This window comes from Diceros bicornis, chromosome 35 (genome assembly GCF_020826845.1).
Source record: "Diceros bicornis minor isolate mBicDic1 chromosome 35, mDicBic1.mat.cur, whole genome shotgun sequence".
NCBI classification, from domain to species: Eukaryota; Metazoa; Chordata; class Mammalia; order Perissodactyla; family Rhinocerotidae; genus Diceros; species Diceros bicornis.
In genome coordinates, this window is record NC_080774.1 from 16568613 (window position 1) to 16586644 (window position 18032).

General features: G+C 41.9%; 1 protein-coding gene across 5 annotated transcripts in view; it reads left to right on the top strand.

Annotated features, from left to right (window-relative positions):
* Positions 1 to 2529: 2529 nt before the first annotated feature.
* BICDL1 (BICD family like cargo adaptor 1) overlaps positions 2530 to 18032 on the top strand; it is a 93395-nt gene continuing 77892 nt past the window's right edge. The window contains exons 1-2 of one of the 5 annotated variants that reach the window (XM_058531545.1): positions 2530 to 3007; positions 9708 to 9923. In XM_058531545.1, coding sequence (XP_058387528.1) covers positions 2573 to 3007; positions 9708 to 9923 — 651 coding nt within the window. In that variant the 5' untranslated portion in view covers positions 2530 to 2572. The remainder of the gene's footprint in view (positions 3008 to 9707; positions 9924 to 18032) is intronic. The other 4 variants (XM_058531542.1, XM_058531544.1, XM_058531543.1 and 1 more) reach the window with 4 other exon arrangements.

The window sequence follows — 18032 nt, forward strand, 5'->3', positions numbered from 1 at the left end:
CAAACTTGAACTGGTCTCCTTCGACCATTCACAGGAAGATAGCGCTTAGGGCCAAACCTACAGTAGAAAACAATCACTTCCTAGTCAGGTTAGGCAGGAACATTGTGAGGAAGGATCTTCAGGAGCTAGAGTTAGCACTGTGGAGAGTTCATTCTAACTAAGGTAAATCTAATAGAGTAGGACCATTGAGTTCAACAAAGGCAAGCCAAAGATCTTTTAGGAAAGACAGGCTGCAAGTCTGCATCAAGGAAAAATAAATAGCTGAAATCCCTTTTGATTAGGAATTGTTTGCTCTTGATATGTGTCTCTATAAATAGATTAGGGAGAAACTTGTCCTTTCCTAATCAAAAGAGAGTTGCAATTGGATTTCACCATGGGCCCACAATTTCTGCTCAAGAGGGCATAATATAGTGTTAGAACAGTTCATGACTGAAATGATACCACTGTCAACTTCCAAAATCTAGCTCTAAGATTGATGTAGGAACCCCTCCGTGGTCTGTCTCCTTTCCAATCAACAAGCAAACGAAGCCAGCCCTGAGGCTCAAGCCCTTTCCAATTCTCACCTTTCAGACTGAGGGTAGAAAGTGATGTATATACCCGAATATTGTTTAAGTTCTGAATTTAATAAGGAATAAAAGCCATGAGAAACCATTTGGCCCATTTCAGCCTCTTGGTGTCCTGAAATTTCCATCTCACTGTGATGAAAAGAATAAAGGTATGATTTAACTAAAAAGCAGGTTGCTGTCCAAAAGAAAAGGGAAAGAATTAGGGAGCAATTCTAGCTTCAGATGGGATTGTTTCTGAAAATAGGAGACAGAGCATCACCAATGAGGTCAAAGCAAGAACTGACAGGAATCACCCAGTAGGCTCTTCAATCTTTTGATCATTGCAGGAAGCTTTCCTGAAACTACCTTCGATATCCACCCAGGTCATCTCCCTCACAAATTACCATTTATCTTCCTCAAGACTTATATGTAAGGAAAGTAAGGATAACGATTTACATGAACCCTGGAGTCAGCCTGCCTGGATCTGATCTTGTATCTCTGGAGGCTCCAATTTCCTACTCTGTAAAATGGGGAGAGTCACAGTACTTACTTTATAAGATTCTTGTGAGGATTATCTAAGCTAATGCATATAAAGCACTTAACACAAGACATAGTACATACTAACTGCCTAATAAATGGAAGTTATTATTAGGGAGAGTCTTTGCTTCGTATTTCCATCTGTGAGCAGTTTTTTCCGTTATTTCTCAACATAACCTCTTTCTTTCGGGGCTGTAGATCTCCGAGGCATCTGGTCCCTCATATCCCTGAGTCATCATCATTAAGACGCCGGGTTTCTGAAGTCATCCCTTCTCCTACTGCTCTCTAGGGCTCCCTCTCCTGACTGCTTAGCTCTCGTGGGGGCCAGACCCAAATTCCATGACTATGAGTCTCTCTTGGGGCTTGGCCACCCGTCTTGGAGGAATGTCCCCAGTACCCTTGGAGACCACCTAAAAGGCGACGACGAAACTGAGCCGCAACAGACTCCGAGAAACGCCCAGCACAGGAGAGCGAGGCGGGGGGGGGGGTCGCGCCCGGAGGTGAGAACGAGGCGGGAGGCGGGGCGGTGCACCAAGGTGGGAACGAGGCCGGGGGCGGGGCCGCGCTCCGAGGTGTTCGTGCTGGGGGCGGGGCCACACCCCGCCGGGGGCGCGAGGCCGGGGGCGTGGCCGCGCCGGGGGGAGCAGCCCGACCGTTACGGACGCGCCAGCCGCCTCCGCAGGCGGTGCGCGCGCAGCCGCCGCCAGGCTTGAGGCAGCGCAGGGGTTAAGGCCGCCGGCGCCACCTGGGCGCCGCTGAGGAGACCCGCGAGCCGGCGAATCCCGCGCGGGCGCGGCGAACAGGTGCCCGCGCGCGTCAGGCGCCGGCAAGGGGCGGGGAGAGGGGGCGCGGCCGGAAGCCCGGGGCGGGGTGCGGCCGGCCGGGTGAACGGGAGGAGCCGAGGGAGGCAGGAAGGAGCTCGCCGGGCTGCGCGGCGCGCGATGTGGAGCCGCCGCCTCGGCGCTTGCAGCAGCAGCCGCCGCCGCCGCCGCTGCTGCCGCTGGGGCTGCCGCCGAGCCGAGGGACATGGAGCGCGGCTGCAGAGAGCGGCCGCCGGCAGCAGCAGCAGCGAGCGTCGCACCGACAGCGGAGCGCAGCCCGCCCCGTGAGGCGCTGCCGGGCCGGCGGCGGCAGCGGCAGCAGCAGCAGCAGCAACAGGGCGGCTAAAAACCCGGCGGCGGCGTTCCCCCTTGCCGCCTCTCCTCCCGCTTCGCGGCCCCTCAGCCTTCCCTTCCTCCGCCTTCCCTCTGCCACCCCCTCCTCCTCCCCAGCGCGCGCCGAGCAGCTGAGCGGGGGCGGGGGCGCGTGCCGCGGCGCGGGGGAGGGGCGGCCGGCGCGCGCCGCGCCCAGGGCTCCGGGGGCCCCGGGGGGCGCGTGCCGCGGCGCGAGGCGAGGCGCGGGGCGCGGGGCAGCGCGGCGGGGCCCCTCCCCCCTGCAGCCTGGCGCGCGCCGGCCGGGCCGCACCGCTGCGGGCTCCGCGCGCGCGGGCCATGTCCGCCTTCTGCCTGGGCTTGGCCGGCCGCGCTTCAGCACCCGCTGAGCCGGACAGCGCCTGCTGCATGGAGCTGCCCGCCGCGGCCGCGGACGCAGTCGGGAGTCCAGCCGCCGCCGCCGCCGCCCTCATCTCCTTCACCGGGGGCCCCGGGGAGCTGGAACTGGCGTTAGAGGAGGAGCTGGCGCTGCTGGCGACCGGGGAACGGCCGTCCGACCCCGGGGAGCATCCTCAGGCCGAGCCCGGGCCTCCGGCCGAGGGGACCGGACCGCAGCCGCCCCCCGCCCAGGATCCCGAGCTGCTGTCGGTGATCCGGCAGAAGGAGAAGGATCTGGTGTTGGCGGCCCGGCTGGGCAAGGCGCTGCTCGAGAGGAACCAGGACATGAGCCGGCAGTACGAGCAGATGCACAAGGAGCTGACGGATAAGCTGGAGGTGAGGACGTCCCTTCTGGGATGGGTAGGAAGCAGAGGGAGCCCAGGCACCCCCCGCCCGGCCCTGGGCAGCTTCGGGAGCCACCCACCCCACCCCTTCCTTCTTTGCTCACCCTCCCTCACAGAAAACCGCCTAGGAAGGGGGTAGAATGGAGGGTTTCGGATTATCAGACCAAGGCATCCATTGAACCCACCTGACTTTCTCACCCTGCTCGCAGGAAATGGGTCCATGCACACCTCCAAGCGCTGTGGGCCGTTCTATATATGTACTGTACACAGCATCTAAAATAGAGCTTACAGTATGACTAATTTATACAGCACTGAGGTGCTGTGTGCACGCAGAGAAATGAGAACGTCGGAAAGCATTTAAAATACACTCCCGGTTTTTGGAGTGGTTAATCTCTAATCAGGGTGTTAGCCTGGAGCTTTCCAGTTCTGGCGTTAAGGCTTCCAGATGCCCTTGTCTTAACTTCCCGGGAGCTCAGAGTTGTGGGAAACAAGTGCCTCTAAAGGAGCTTTATGTACCCTTCAAATACTCAGGGATTAGGAAATGTGGTTCCATTGCAGAAATCAGGCGAGCCTGGGCTCAGCATGTGACCATTGGTAGTGGATTTAATTTGGACCCCAGTATTCATGTGTATTTAAACAGTATTTTTCTGTGTTCTGGGCCTCACACATGCAACTGGATGGCCAAATGCAACCTATGAGAACCATGTTACTTCATTATTATAAATACCCTTTAAAGTATTGTAAGATTTCTGCTGATTCTCTGGACCAAAGTCTTTTGGAGCTATCCCTGTTTGTTCTCTTGCCCTTAACTAGAAGGGGCCTTGAAAGTAGTACGGAATGCCGCATATTTAAAAATTAGGGAGATTTTAAAAAGGAGAGGAGAGTATGGCAGTGGAGACGAGCTTATCCTTTTCTGCCTGTGCGTTTACTATTGTTACCCAGTTTGGTTGCAAACAGTTCTTTTTATTCTTAGTTACAAGAGAATAGTACAGTCCTGAATGACATCTGAAATTGACCCTAGTCTGGTACCATATCACTGCTACTGGTTGAACTGTCAGAATGTAGATTCAGAAACTTTTCTAGAATAAGAGTTAAGTGTGTCTGTAGTCTAACATATCAAAAGTGAATCAGAGAGAAAAAAGGAAACCAGTGAGTGCCCTGTAGTTCAGTTGGCCTGTTCACTAGGTCTGCCAGTCGATGAACTCCCGAGATACCTCTTTGAAAAGTGGTTTGTGAAACCTATGGGTAGACTGCCAAAAAGCAACCCAATGAATTGAACTGTTTAATTTTCATTTGAAGTGGAGGTCTTGAAATGAAAGGGTATCTTTTTTTCAAAAAGAGATTCGATTACACGACTCTATATAGAAGTACGACTGCAGAGATTTATACGTGTGATTTAAATTCCTTCAGTGAGGGACGTGATTGAAGAGACACATAACTTGAAAGGAACATCATATCAGTCAGTTTGATTAGTGACAGCTGTCAGAATAATCCTGAATATGCAATTACACACATCCTGGGTTCCATGTGGAGCCTTTATACATTTCTTCAACAGAGGAAAAAGATTTCAAAATTCTATAACAAGAAAGTTTCTGTTATTAAAAAGTAAGTTTCCTTTGACTTTTTGTCTTGAGTTAATAGACAATAATAAAATAGTTTAAAACTCTTATTTTTTTAAATCTTCACACCTCAACAGGTCAGCATATGAACTCTGGTGTTAAAAGTTTATTTTTGATTTCTGGAGGTTTGTTGCCCAACAGTGTGAAGGTACTTAACACTACTGAACTGTACACTTAAAAATGGTTAAGATGGTAAATTTTATGTATACTTTACCACAATTAAAAAACTAACATTTTTTAAAGGTTATTTTTAAAAAGTCAAGTATTGACCATTATTGAAGCTGAGTGATGGGGGGATTCAGTTATACTATTTCTTCTAGGTGTATTTAAAAATTATCATAAAAAATTTTTAGGTTTTTTTTAAACATACATTTAAAAATATCTTACAAAGATAATGTCATTAGCTCCTTGTTAATTCTTTTAGTGTTATTATTAGAGTGCCAAACCTGATTAATGGGATATTTCAGTTAATACCTGCAAGTGAATTTCCCCCACCATATTTTTTTTTTTTAATTTTTATTTATTTATTTTTCCCCAAAGCCCCAGTAGATAGTTGTATGTCATAGCTGCACATCCTTCTAGTTGCTGTATGTGGGACACGGCCTCAGCATGGCGGGAGAAGCAGTGCGTGGGTGCGGGCCCGGGATCCCAACTGGGCCGCCAGTAGCGGAGCTCCCGCACTTAACCGCTAAGCCACGAGGCCAGCCCTCCCCCACCATATATTTTTTAAGCAGCCTAGATTTTAGAATGTCTGTTTAGACAAAATACTTTCTCGAGTTTAACACAGCCACGCTGATATATTTTCAATTAAATTAAACATTTAGGAGTAGAGAACCAGCCCTTACTTTAAAAAGCGTTTGTAATTTTCCACAAACTGTCAGCCAGTGGAGTCAAACACATTTTCTCACAGGTTGGTTTGAAAGATAAATGCGTGAGTGGAGTCTGAGAGAATGTTGGTTTGACTATTAAATAATGAGACTGGTTTTGTTTTAGTCCTATCTGCTTCCTTACTACTACAAAATTGGCACCTTTCTGGGGCCGGCCCGGTGGCGCAAGTGGTTAAGTGCTCGAGCTCCGCTGTGGTGGCCCAGGGTTCGCCGGCCCGGATCCCGGGTGCACACCGACATACTGCTTGTCAAGCCATGCTGTGGCAGCATCCCATATAAAGTGGAGGAAGATGGGCGCGGATGTTGGCCCAGGGCTGGTCCTCCTCAGCAAAAAGAGGAGGATTGGCAGATGTTAGCTCAGGGCTGATCTTCCTCACAAAAAAAAAAAAAAAAAAATTGGCACCTGTCTAACTTCAGGACCAATTAGCCATTTTCAAGATCTATATTTCTACCTATTCATTAGTTAATATTGAATATCTTTCCAGGTCTGTGTGCCAAACCCAAGATTTTGTTTTATCGTTTAAAACATAAAGTACTTGATCTTACACTGCTTTCTCATTCGAGGCACACTCTTTAAAGTCTTTAATGGTTTAAAGGTTAACACAGAAGTTTGTTAGCTATACATCTCTTAAAATGAAGAGGGCTAAAGTGAAGATTCAGTTTAATTTGAAAGACTGTAAGGTTTTGGTCATTTTTTTCCACCCTTAAATTGACTGTGTTGTATTTTATTCATTCACTGAATCAGATTTTTATATGCTTAAAGTTCTAAACACATTTTTAAAAATTTATTTCTTCTGCATCTACAGTTAGCCCTTTTGCTTTTAAAACTTATATCCAGCCAGGTCCTTAGTTTTTTCCCCAGAATATGAAATAAGACAATAACTTGCATTTATACACTTTTTTTCTTTAGAGATTAAATATTTATTTAGTTTTAAAAATTATTGTTTTTAATGTACAGGATCCCCTTTTTTCCCATTCCAGCTAAGAGGGAGTTATCTCTTACTGCAGAGATAGTCTTTTTCCTCAATTACATTTTCTTCCCCCTTTCGTAGGCCAATTCTCATGATTCTGGTACCATTTTTTGAAGAGGGCAGAACAAGTAAGATGAAAATGATTACATAGTGGGAGTCACTCGTAGATTTAGGGAAACAAACCCAGAAGTCCTTATATGCATTCAGTGCTCAGTCCACTTAAAAAATAGTGCTTTTTCTTTGTATTTTTCCAGAACTGTATGCTGGATTTATGAGAATGGTGTTGCTTTTTGGTTCTTTGCAGAAATCTATATTTTTAACAACCAATTTTAGGTAGGCTAATGATATTAACTTTTGTGTTTTCAGAGTTTTAAATAAACTTTATTTTTTTAGAATGGTTTTAGATTTACAGAAAAGTTGAAAGATGGCAGAGAGTTTCCATATGCCCTGCACCGTTTCCTCTGTTATTAACATCTTACATTAATGTGGTACGCTTGCCATAATTAGGGAACCAATATTGATACAATTATTATTAACTAAAGTCCTTAGTTTATTCAGATTTCCTTAGCCTTTACCTAATGTCTTTTTCTGTTCTAGGATCCCATCCAGGATACCACATTACATTTAGTTTTCATATCTTCTTAGTCTCCTCTTTGCTGTGACAGTTACTTAGATTTTCCTTCTTTTTGATGACCTAGACAGTTTTGATATTAACTTTTTTTTTATTAAGGTATAATTGCCGGATAACATTATATTAGTTTCAGGTGTAGATATTAACTTTAAAATACCATATAACCCTGAGAAACAAGGAATAGTATGGGCAGAGCCTGACCTCCACACTTCCTGATATTCTGCCTAGAGTTTACTGGTTAATTTAGCACTTAATTGAAAATATAATTCTAGGAGAAACCTTTCTTTTCTCAGTGTAGACAAAAGGCTAAATTCTGAATGTTCGTTGGAAAGTCTTCATTTTTTTTTCAAAGTGCTGGGACACGTGAATTAGGATTGTCCTAATTGTCACATGTCCAAGGAAATATAAGGACAGAATAGACTGATCAGCACCACCTGTCCTCAACACCCCCCCCCCCCCCCCGCAAGTGGATTGGATTGTTTTAGTTGCTTGGTTGGGCTGTTCACTAACAGCTGTTTGCTGAATATTTTTAAGTCTCTCTGTTCTTTTAGAACATAGCCTAATTTATCTGGCCTCTCAGTAACACTGTGATTACTGAATTCTTGCTGTTGCCTTCTGCTCAATCTTTTTCATTTTGGAAGAAGTCAGTAAAACCAAGTATCACAATTTTAGGATTGCAATTAGCATTTGTTTCTGTATTTCATCTGTCTGAAGCTTCTACAGTGACTAAAACATTCTCATTTTGGGGAGTTTAGCAATATGAAGAAAGTATAGAGCAGAAAATTCTCATGCTCGTGAGTCGAATTCCCTCTCTTGTCATTCCTTTTCCCACATGCTCCAAACTGAGTCTGTATAAAGTATAACTATAATGTGACTTTTTCAACAAATATACTAGAGTGGCTATATCCAAATGAGTTATTCCCTTAAAGTGGTCAACTTGGGGGGCTGTACATTTATTTCAGTGAAAACCACCTTTGCTAATGTGCTCAGAATTTTAATTTTGGATCACTGTTTTTATGTTTTGCCACATTATTTGGACTGCTCTGTTGTGGTATATTTTCATTTTTTGGGGGTAAATTCAACATTCAGAAACATTCAGAAGTCACTCAGAGCAAATTCACAAGTCACTCAGAGCAAAGTAGGAGGAATAAGATGGCAAGATGAAATGGGATAATCTCTTTTTTAGAAACATCTCAGATATGAAGTAATGGGACTGATTTTCTTGTATAACTATGCACTGGCCCTTAAGGCTTTTGAAAAAATTTTTGAAAAGTGAGAACTTGGTTAGAGTAAGAACATAGCTTCCCAAGGTGAAGAGATGACTGAGTACTATAAAGGAGAAGATTCACATGCTTATCTTAGCTTGTTGAAACAATCTCAGTGCTTGATATCAACCTTCAGTGCATCATAATTTCCTGTAGAACCAAGATGGGTGGATGGATGGACGGACAGATAGACAGACAGACAGATAGATGGATGCATGCCTAGGCCCCACCCATTCTTAACTGAATCACAGTCTTTGAAATTAGGGTCTAAGTGAGTATATTTTGAACAATTATACCAGAGCTTTTCTGAGAGCGCCACATGTTGAGGACCATTTCTTGAACTTATATTTCATATACTCCTTGAGGTATAAACTTGGCTTTTTTGTATATACTTTGCTTTTTAAGTAGGAGAACGTACTTGCCTCTGAAAAGAGACATCCGTGCTTATCTCATAGAAACAAAAAGATGTTCTTACTTCCTTCAGTTCAAAAGAATTCTTTTCTATTGAGCTGCTGCTTCAAACCATCTGTACTTTTCCTGCATACCATTTGTCACACAACTTATTTCAGCCACTCCCACTAGAATGAAAACTTCATAAAGGCAAGGGCCATGTCTCTTTTGCACATCATGTCCCCCGGCGCAGTGGCTGGCCCCATGGTAGGCACTGAGGAATGAATGAATGGATCAGAAATAACTATGCAAGGCTAATAGGCCATGATTTAAAGTAGGCCTGAACCTGCCTTAATGATTTTGAAATACAGTGCTATATATAGTGACAAATATTTATTGAGTTGTGATTTAGAGCACTAAACAGAGTCAGGTGACTTAGACACAAATCCCAGCTCTGCCATTTACTAATATTGACCTTGAGCTTGTTACTTAACCTCTTATTTTCTGTTGCCTCATTTGTAAGAAAAGATGGCTAATCTGAAGGATCTCTGGAGTTCTTTCTGTCTCGGAAAATTCTGTGATTCTAAGTGCTTGGTCTTATGTGTGTAATTCACCAATTAATGGATGACTTGCTCAATTTCAAGTGAATTCCTAAGTCTAGAACCCCCTGTCCAAGGACAAGAATAAACACAGTAACATTAATTGCTTTCAGTGGAATGGCATTCTCCTTTTAAAACCAACTCCTTCCCTGCTCTGAAAGAAGGGAATGTTTTTGTAGCTGTGAAGTGGGCAACTTTTCCTATGTGGCAGCATGTTTTATTGTGCTGAGTGACTGGGAAAAAGAAAAGTTAGGAGAGCGTGAAAAGAGAAAAAAATGAAAGGCTGTGGAATTTTTAACAGTTTTTAAATCCTCTTCACTTTTCACCCAGCACTTAGAACAAGAGAAACACGAACTAAGGAGACGATTTGAGAACCGAGAAGGGGAGTGGGAAGGGCGCGTCTCAGAGCTGGAGAGTGATGTGAAACAGCTTCAGGATGAGCTGGAGAGGCAGCAAGTTCATCTACGGGAAGCAGATCGAGAAAAAACACGGGCTGTCCAGGAATTATCAGAACAGAACCAAAGGTTATTGGATCAACTTAGCAGGGTGAGTCACAAGTTAAGAATTTATGGTGTAAGATACTAAAAGTTGAAACGGAGCTTCTGTGTAATGTCAGTCATATATATGGTAAGAGTAGTTGTGATTTTTTTGTTGTCTTTGGTGTTGATATCAACAAGTTAAGTATTTTTCACCTGCAAGAACTTTAGCTGTGCCAAACCAGGAGTCAGGAGCCAAGCTTCTTGCCTGTCATTAGTCAGCTATGAGATTTTGATAATCACTTAACTTGGGAATTTTCTCATATTTAAAATGAAAGAGTTGTGCTTACTGATTTCTGACATTCTTTATAGCTCTAAAAGTCTATTCCTTACCTAGAGAAAGTCTGTCATTGGTAAAATTATGTTAATGCATTTAGTTCAAATATTAAATGGTACCGTCTTTAAACTGAAAGGCTTAGGGAAAATTTCTAGAGAAAATGATTTTCATTGATGTTACATTTGTGGATGTACATTCCTTAATATTATTTAAATATGAAAGGAGGTATGTATATCTATGTTTAAAATGTGTTTTCTTTATTTCTACATTAAGTAAAAATTCTTTACTTGTACCTTTATAGAGTGGTGTCATGGAAGTAGTAATTAATTAACCAAGGTCAAGACTATAAAATGATTGCAAAAAAGGAGTTTGAGGACTGAATAGGTGGAAATCTAATTTAAATACAGAACGTAACTTTTTAACAAATGCAGGAATGTTGTTAATGCCCTGGTCTCTAAATCCACCTACTTTTGAAAATTAAGAGCTGGATTTACTATTATACCTCAATCCTTCTTATGTGTTGAAAGTAAAACTGCTAACTCTTCAGTTACCAGAGGAAAAAAGAACTTCTGCTCTGATCTCATCCCTAAGCACAAATGAGAGCACTGCCCTTGTCTGCCAGGTCAGTGTTCCGTGCTTAGGTCTTTGGGAAAGGCTTAGCTAGAGCAGTGTATGGTAAATTCTTGGTGCTTCACTAATTCGATGGGTAACACTGTATGAAGTTGTTTCACTAGTTTGTGTCATAGTTGCTTCCCATGGGTTCTCTGAGACTGGTCAAAACCTTCATGCCTCACAAGGAAGTGTGAAGTAAATGCTACCACTAGAGAAAGGCAGAGGAAGAAGGAGAGAATAGAAGGGGGGGAGGGAGAGGTAAAGACCAAGGGAAAAGTGGGGGAGAAGGGGAGGGAGGAAGGGAAGAAGGCAGGAAGGAAAGAAGGAAACAGAGAAAGAGAAAGAAAAAGATGCCTAATAACCTGGAAAATAGCTAGTTGCTGGAAATATCAGAATGTATGTGAAAGGTGAGAATTCAGGTGACAGGTAAAGCTAAAGATCTTGTCTGCAGGCTTCCCATCTAGGGAATCAGATCGCCCTTTGATTGGCTGGAAAGGAAGAGTTGGACAGTTCTTCAAGAAGTCATTTCCAGGGCTAGCTCAGTAACAGCATTTTGACTCAATTCTAAAACCTTTTTCAGCAACTAGGAAGGGAATCTCTATTCTTGTAAAGGTTTTTGAGTCTTCATTCATTATTCATGAAAGATTAAACTAACTAGATAGGCCTGGCCAGATTGATTGATTTGTTGAAAAACATTTATTTAATACTTATTCTGAGCAAGCGTTTCTTATGGAGACTTATGAAAGGACTAGGACAAAACAAAACAATTAAAGGGGAAATTATTTCTTGGGGACTAAGTTTATGTTACAATGTAACATGGGCAGAAGCAGACTCAACTCTGCTTTCTGATCTGGTGAAAGATAGGTGGCCAAGAGTGAGGAACGGAGAAAGCAAATATTAGCATGACACAGCAAGAGAGCACAGAGCTTGGAATTTAGATGCATGTTGAATCTTGACTCTGCCTCTCATTAACTGGGTGACCTTGTTTGTGCCTCACTTTCCTTGTCTTTAAAATAGGGGTAAAAATTGGTACCTCATGCGCGTACTGTTGAAATGAAAATGAAATAACATGTTTATGTTAAGCGGTATGTGAAGGTAAGGGTTTGTTGGGGATGGTTATTTTACTAAAGCAGTGTCTTTATAGTTGAGGTTCCTTTGCCTGATTTCTCTGTAGAAAATCCTGATATGATGCTCCCAAAGAATATAGGAGGATAACATTGCCACTAGATCTAGATTCTTGTTATCCTCTCTGGCCTTGAATGTAGGCCCTTAGTGAGTTTTGTGGCTTTTTTTCCCTTTCTCTTTTTAAACAGGACAAGCCCCTGGGGTTTCCATCAGTAGCCAGTTTAGATTGCATTTTGTTAACTGGATATTCATGAACTAGAGGAGTTGAATACTTTGAAGTGAATTAAGATTCTCCTAGGACAAACTAACAACCAGCAGAGATAGTAGAAGATGATGCTTTTCTTACAATGTATATAGCATGTTTTATAAGCATGAAATGTGTAATATCTAAAATGTAGTACAATATTTCTTTAATGCTTTTGTCCAAAGTATTTTAAAATGTATTTCCTTTGCTTCATGGTGTCCAAGGTTCTTTTTTTTTTAATAACAGCTCTACTGAGATATAATTCACATTTATTTTTTTTTGGTTTTTTTGGCAGGGGGGAAAGAGCGCTTTTTTTTTTTTTTTTGGTGAGGAAGATTGGCCCTGAGTTAACATCTGTGCCAGTCTTCCTCTATTTTGTATATGGGACATCACCAGCATGACTTGATGAACAGTGCATAGGTCCACGCCTGGCGTCTGAACCCACGAATCCTGGGCCGCCAAAGTGGAGCACGCAAACTTAACCACTACACCACTGGGCCAGCTGCCACATTTACTTTTTAAAAGTGTGCAATTCAGTAGTTTTTAGTATATTCACAGAGTTGTGCAACCTTCACCACTACCTAGCTATAGAACATTTCACTGCCCCAGAAAAAGAAACCCTGTACCCATTAGCAGTCACTCGCATTCCTTCTGACCTCCAGCAACCACTAATCTACTTTCTGTCTCTATGGATTTGCCTATTCTGAACATTTCATATAAATGGAATCATACATATGTGACTCTTTGTGACTGGCCTCTTTCTCTTAGCATAATGTTTCCAAAGTTCATCCACATTGTAGCATATATCAATAGTTCATTCATTATTACGGCTGAAGAATATTTCATTGTATGGATATAACACATTTTATTTATCCATTCATTGTTGATGGACATTTTGGTCATTTCCACTTTTGGGCTATTGTAAATAAGACTGCCAGAAGCATTCATTTACAAGTTTTTGTGTGACCAAGGTTGTTTTCGGCTCTAAAATAGGATGCTACGAGCATATGTCTCCCATGAGCTTCTGGATCCTCATTATGATGAAGGAAGGGATAGATATTGTTCTAATTTTATAGCTGGGAAGACCTGAGGGACAGAACAATACGTGACTTGGTTAAGGATCTTCCAATTCAAGACTGATTAGAGTTCCTGTGCCTCAATTTCAAATTTCTGAGACAGCAATTAAGATCACAGGCTTTGGAGCCAGACACCCTTGGGACCAGACACCAACTCTGCTATTGACAAGCTCGGTGACCATGGAAAAGTTTTTTCACCTTTTTAACACCCTCTGTATAATGGAAACAATTATATTATTACTATTATCTGATAATGTTATGAGGACTGGATGAGATAATGTATGTAAAGCTCTAACAATGTCTAGCATATAGTAAGTGCTCAATAAATGGTAGCCATCATTATAATTATCACGTCCTCATCATTTAGATGGGACTTCCACATCTAGTCAAACGTTGATTCTCTAACTTGAGAGCCAAAGAATCTGAAGTGTCCCCAGCACATATCAACATATAAAAATGTTTTGTTTAGTAGCTAAATCTCCATTCAAAAATATTTGTGTAAAATTGACCCTCCTAGGAGTTGTCAGGTTTATTCTATGGCACCTGGTATCCCCTGGACACTGCTGCATGTGCCCTGGGGATACCCTTATCCCAGTTTGTTTGCTCATTTGGACAAAATGCCTTCTAAATTCTCTTCTAGCTTTTAAGATTTTGTGAGTCTCATTTTTGTGAAACTCAGGCTGACATATTTTGAGAAAGTGTAATTCATGTTCTAAATTAGAAAGTAACACCGCAGTGTCATTGACAGTGGGGTTTAGTAGGACATGTTAGACACTGATCATCCTAACTATATCAAAAGTGGAAACAATACACTGGGCCTTGCTTTTAGAAAGAGGAGGAGAGAGACATGGGCCATGTTGTTGCCTAAGGAGAGTACCTGCATTCAAAGCTTAAAATGGAGGTTTTGTGAGGATCCTTCTGATACATAATACAGTACTTTTCACTGGTATTACAGCTGACACCTCCAGAGCCCCTAGATGATTTTCTCCCAAACAGCAGAAAATTTATCAGAGTTCTGATCAATATTAAAGAGTCCTGAATTGATTATTCACTGATTTAACCTGCCACAGGTTGTAACACAGTTTAGGCACTGTGGAAATTTCTAGCCTGTGTGTACAGCAGCAAGCCAAAGCAGTGATTTGAACCATGTAGAAACAGTCTTGTTCATAATAATAATAATGTCAGTAATAAGCTTCTTTAGCCTTTTCAGTCCTCAGAAGCAGTTAAAATAAGATACTATTTTAAGAGTGAATCTCAGGGCCCAGCCTGGTGGCATAGCAGTTAAGTTCGCGTGCTCTACTTCCGTGGTCCAGAGTTCGCAGGTGCAGGTTCAGATCCTGGACGCGGACCTACACACCACTTATCAAGCCATGCTGTGGCAGGCGTCCCACATAAAAAAAAAAAAAAAAGAGGAAGATGGGCACAGCTGTTAGCTCGGGGCCAATCTTCCTCAGCAAAAAGAGGAGGATAGGCAACAGATGTTAGCTCAGGGCTAATCTTCCTCTCTCACACACACACACACACACACACACACACACACACAAAATGAATTGCAGTAGTGTTAGAAACTACAATAAGAGTTAAAAGAAGGCATTTTCACAGTTTGTACTAATAAAACCCTGTTCAAACATTCTTGCAAACACTAAGGTCAGACTTGAGCACCTGTTGACCAAAGAATGTAAAGAACAATTTCTTCCAAAAAAGTGATAGTTAAAATTGCTTATGGACTTCTAAGGTTTTCCTTCCCCAAAAGGCATAGCTCTAGAGTTTGTAGCAGCTGGGCTAGGAAATTTTCTTACACTTTTTTCCTGAAGTTTTATACATGATGTATCAGTCACACTGCTTTCCCCCTCCTTCCCTCACTCCTCATCCCATGAATAGCAGAACCATGTGCTTGGTCCTAATCTCATTTTCTTAGTAGGGGTCAGGGCTTCAGTTCCCTGCAGGACAGAATGTATACAATCTCAGTGATCTTTGAATGGATTATTATGTAGATTTTTGCTTTGTCCACTTAAAACATCATGAGATATTTCAAGCACACAGAAAACTGCAGAGAAAAATATAAATCTAGCTTTGTAAAATCTTAACGTTTTGTCATATTCAGATTTTTTAAAGAGAGAAAACATTATTGCTACATTTGAGGCTCTCACCTCATTCCTCTCCACTTTTCCAGAGTCATCTTTCTTCCCATTCTTGTTTGTTTTTTTTTTTGGTGAGGAAGATCAGCCCTGAGCTAACATCCATGCCAATCCTCCTCTTTTTCCTGAGGAAGACTGGCCCTGAGCTAACATCCGTGCCCATCTTTCTCCACTTTATATGGGACGCTGCCACAGCTTGGCCTGAGAAGCGGTGTGTCGGTGTGCGCCTGGGATCCGAACCCCAGGCCACCAGCAGTGGAGCGTGCACTTAACCACTACGCCACAGGGCCGGCCCCCCCATTCATGTTTTTATACTTACACTATACATACATATGTATATGTATAGTATATCTCCATTATATATATATATATATCCATTAGCTATAATAATTTAATTTTTTCCATGTTTCAAACATTTAATAAGTGGCAGCTTCATGTACATATCATTCTGTAACTCATCCTTTTGGCTCAATGTTATGTTTTTGGGATTGACCCATATTAGTAAATGTAGTTCCAGTTCATTTGTTTTAACTATTGTTTAGTATTTCATTATTTATTCATTGTTTTGTTGATAAACATTTGTTTCTAAGTTTTCGCTATTACAGACTTTCCTGTGGTGAATATTCTTGTACCTTTTCTTCTTGTGCACATGTATTTACATTACTCTGAGGATAAACCTAGGAGTGGAATTGCTGGGTCCAAGAGTAAACATATCTTCAGCTTCATGAGATATTGCCGAATTACTCTCAAAAAAGGTTAAGCAAGTTTACGTTCTTAACCAGCAGTGTGTGTGAGAGACAATGTGTGTGATTCTTCACATCCTCACCAACACTTGGTTATTGTCAGACTTTTAAATTTTTAATCAGTCTCATATATGTGAAATGAAAATTTTATCGTTCTAATTTTCTTTTAATGAATTACGAGTGAGGTCGAACATCTTTTGTTTTTATGTTTACTGTTGATTGCCTGTTTATATCCTTCACCTATTTTCTTATTAGTATGTACACATTTACACATTCTTGATACTATTATATTTTCACTTTGTTTATGGAGTCTTTTATTAAACAGAAGTATACACTTTTAATGAAGTCAGATTTATTAATCATTTCCTTTATCATTTGTTCGTGTTTTGCTTAATCCTGTCCTTTGACATAGATATTTTCCCATATTAATTACAAAAACTTAAGATTATTTTTTACATTTAGATCTTTAATCTATCTAGAACTTATTTTTTAGTATGATATAGGGATCCAGTTGTTTTCTATATGGATTACTGTCTCAGCACTGTTTATTTGTCCACAGATTTCTGAAGCTGTATGGATTTTTTAAGGAAAAAAAAATCCTAACATTTAATGTTAAGTGAAGAGCTAGGATAACTTAAAATAAAATTTTTAAGAGGTTATAGAAAACTGCATTAGTTTGCTAGGGCTACCACAACAAAGTATGACAGATTGTGAGTGGTTTAAACAACGGAAAGTTATTGTCTCACAGTTTGGGAGGCTGCAAGTCTAAAATCAAGGTGTCATAAGAGTTGGTTCCTTCTGATGGCTGTGAAGGAGGAAACCGTTCCAGGTCTCTCTTCTTGGCTTGTACGTGACTATCCTCTCCTATGTCTCTCCGAGCTGTCTTCCCTCCATGTGTATCTGTCTCTGTTTCCAAATTTCCTCTCCTTGTAAGAACACCAGTCATATTGGATTAGAGCCCACCCTAATGATCTCTTTTTAATTTAATTACCTCTCTAAAGACACTATTTCCAAATAAGGTCACATTCTGAGGTACTGGGATTTGGACTTCAAGATTTGAATTTGTGGTGGGGACACAGTTCAACCCAAAACAAGAACCATTTTGAGGTGTTTTTTGCCAGCAGGTCCAACTCTTCGCTCTTCGTGCTGTCTGTGGGAGGTGCTCACAGTGGTGCCACTTTCCTTGGGGGGTTCCATATAGTCAATAACATATTTACACACTGAAGATACACACGTTTACAACCATATGACCAAGAGTTGCCATGCCCAATGGAGAGAGATTTAGAACCCTTAGTTTTATTCTTTGAAAAAGTCCCAGATCGACCTCTCTCATCACTCTCCTTGAATGACTAACTGGCCTTCTATTCTTTTGAGTGAAATAGTGTAACCTTTATTATTTTTTTAGATCTTCTTTTCTTTTTTTTCTTTGTTTTTTTGTTTTTTTGTGAGGAAGATCAGCGCTGAACTAACATCCATGCTAACCCTCCTCTTTTTGCTGAGGAAGACTGGCTCTGAGCTAACATCTATTGCCAATCCTCCAGCTTTTTTTTCCCCCAAAGCCCCAGTAGATAGTTGTATGTCATAGTTGCACATCCTTCTAGTTGCTGTATGTGGGACTCGGCCTCAGCATGGCCGGAGAAGCGGTGCGTCAATGCACGCCTGGGATCCGAACCCCGGGCGGCCAGTAGCAGAGCGCATGCACTTAACCGCTAAGCCATTGGGTCGGCCCCTAGATCTTCTTTAATTCAACATTCAGCAAATATTTATTGAGCAAAGCACAGGGGATATAGTGGGGAACACAAGACCTCTGTTGTGTGAGGCTAGTAGGAAGAGATAAATAAATAACTAAACAAATCCACAAGATAATTATAGATTGTAGTAGGTACTATTAAGGGTGTTGTGAT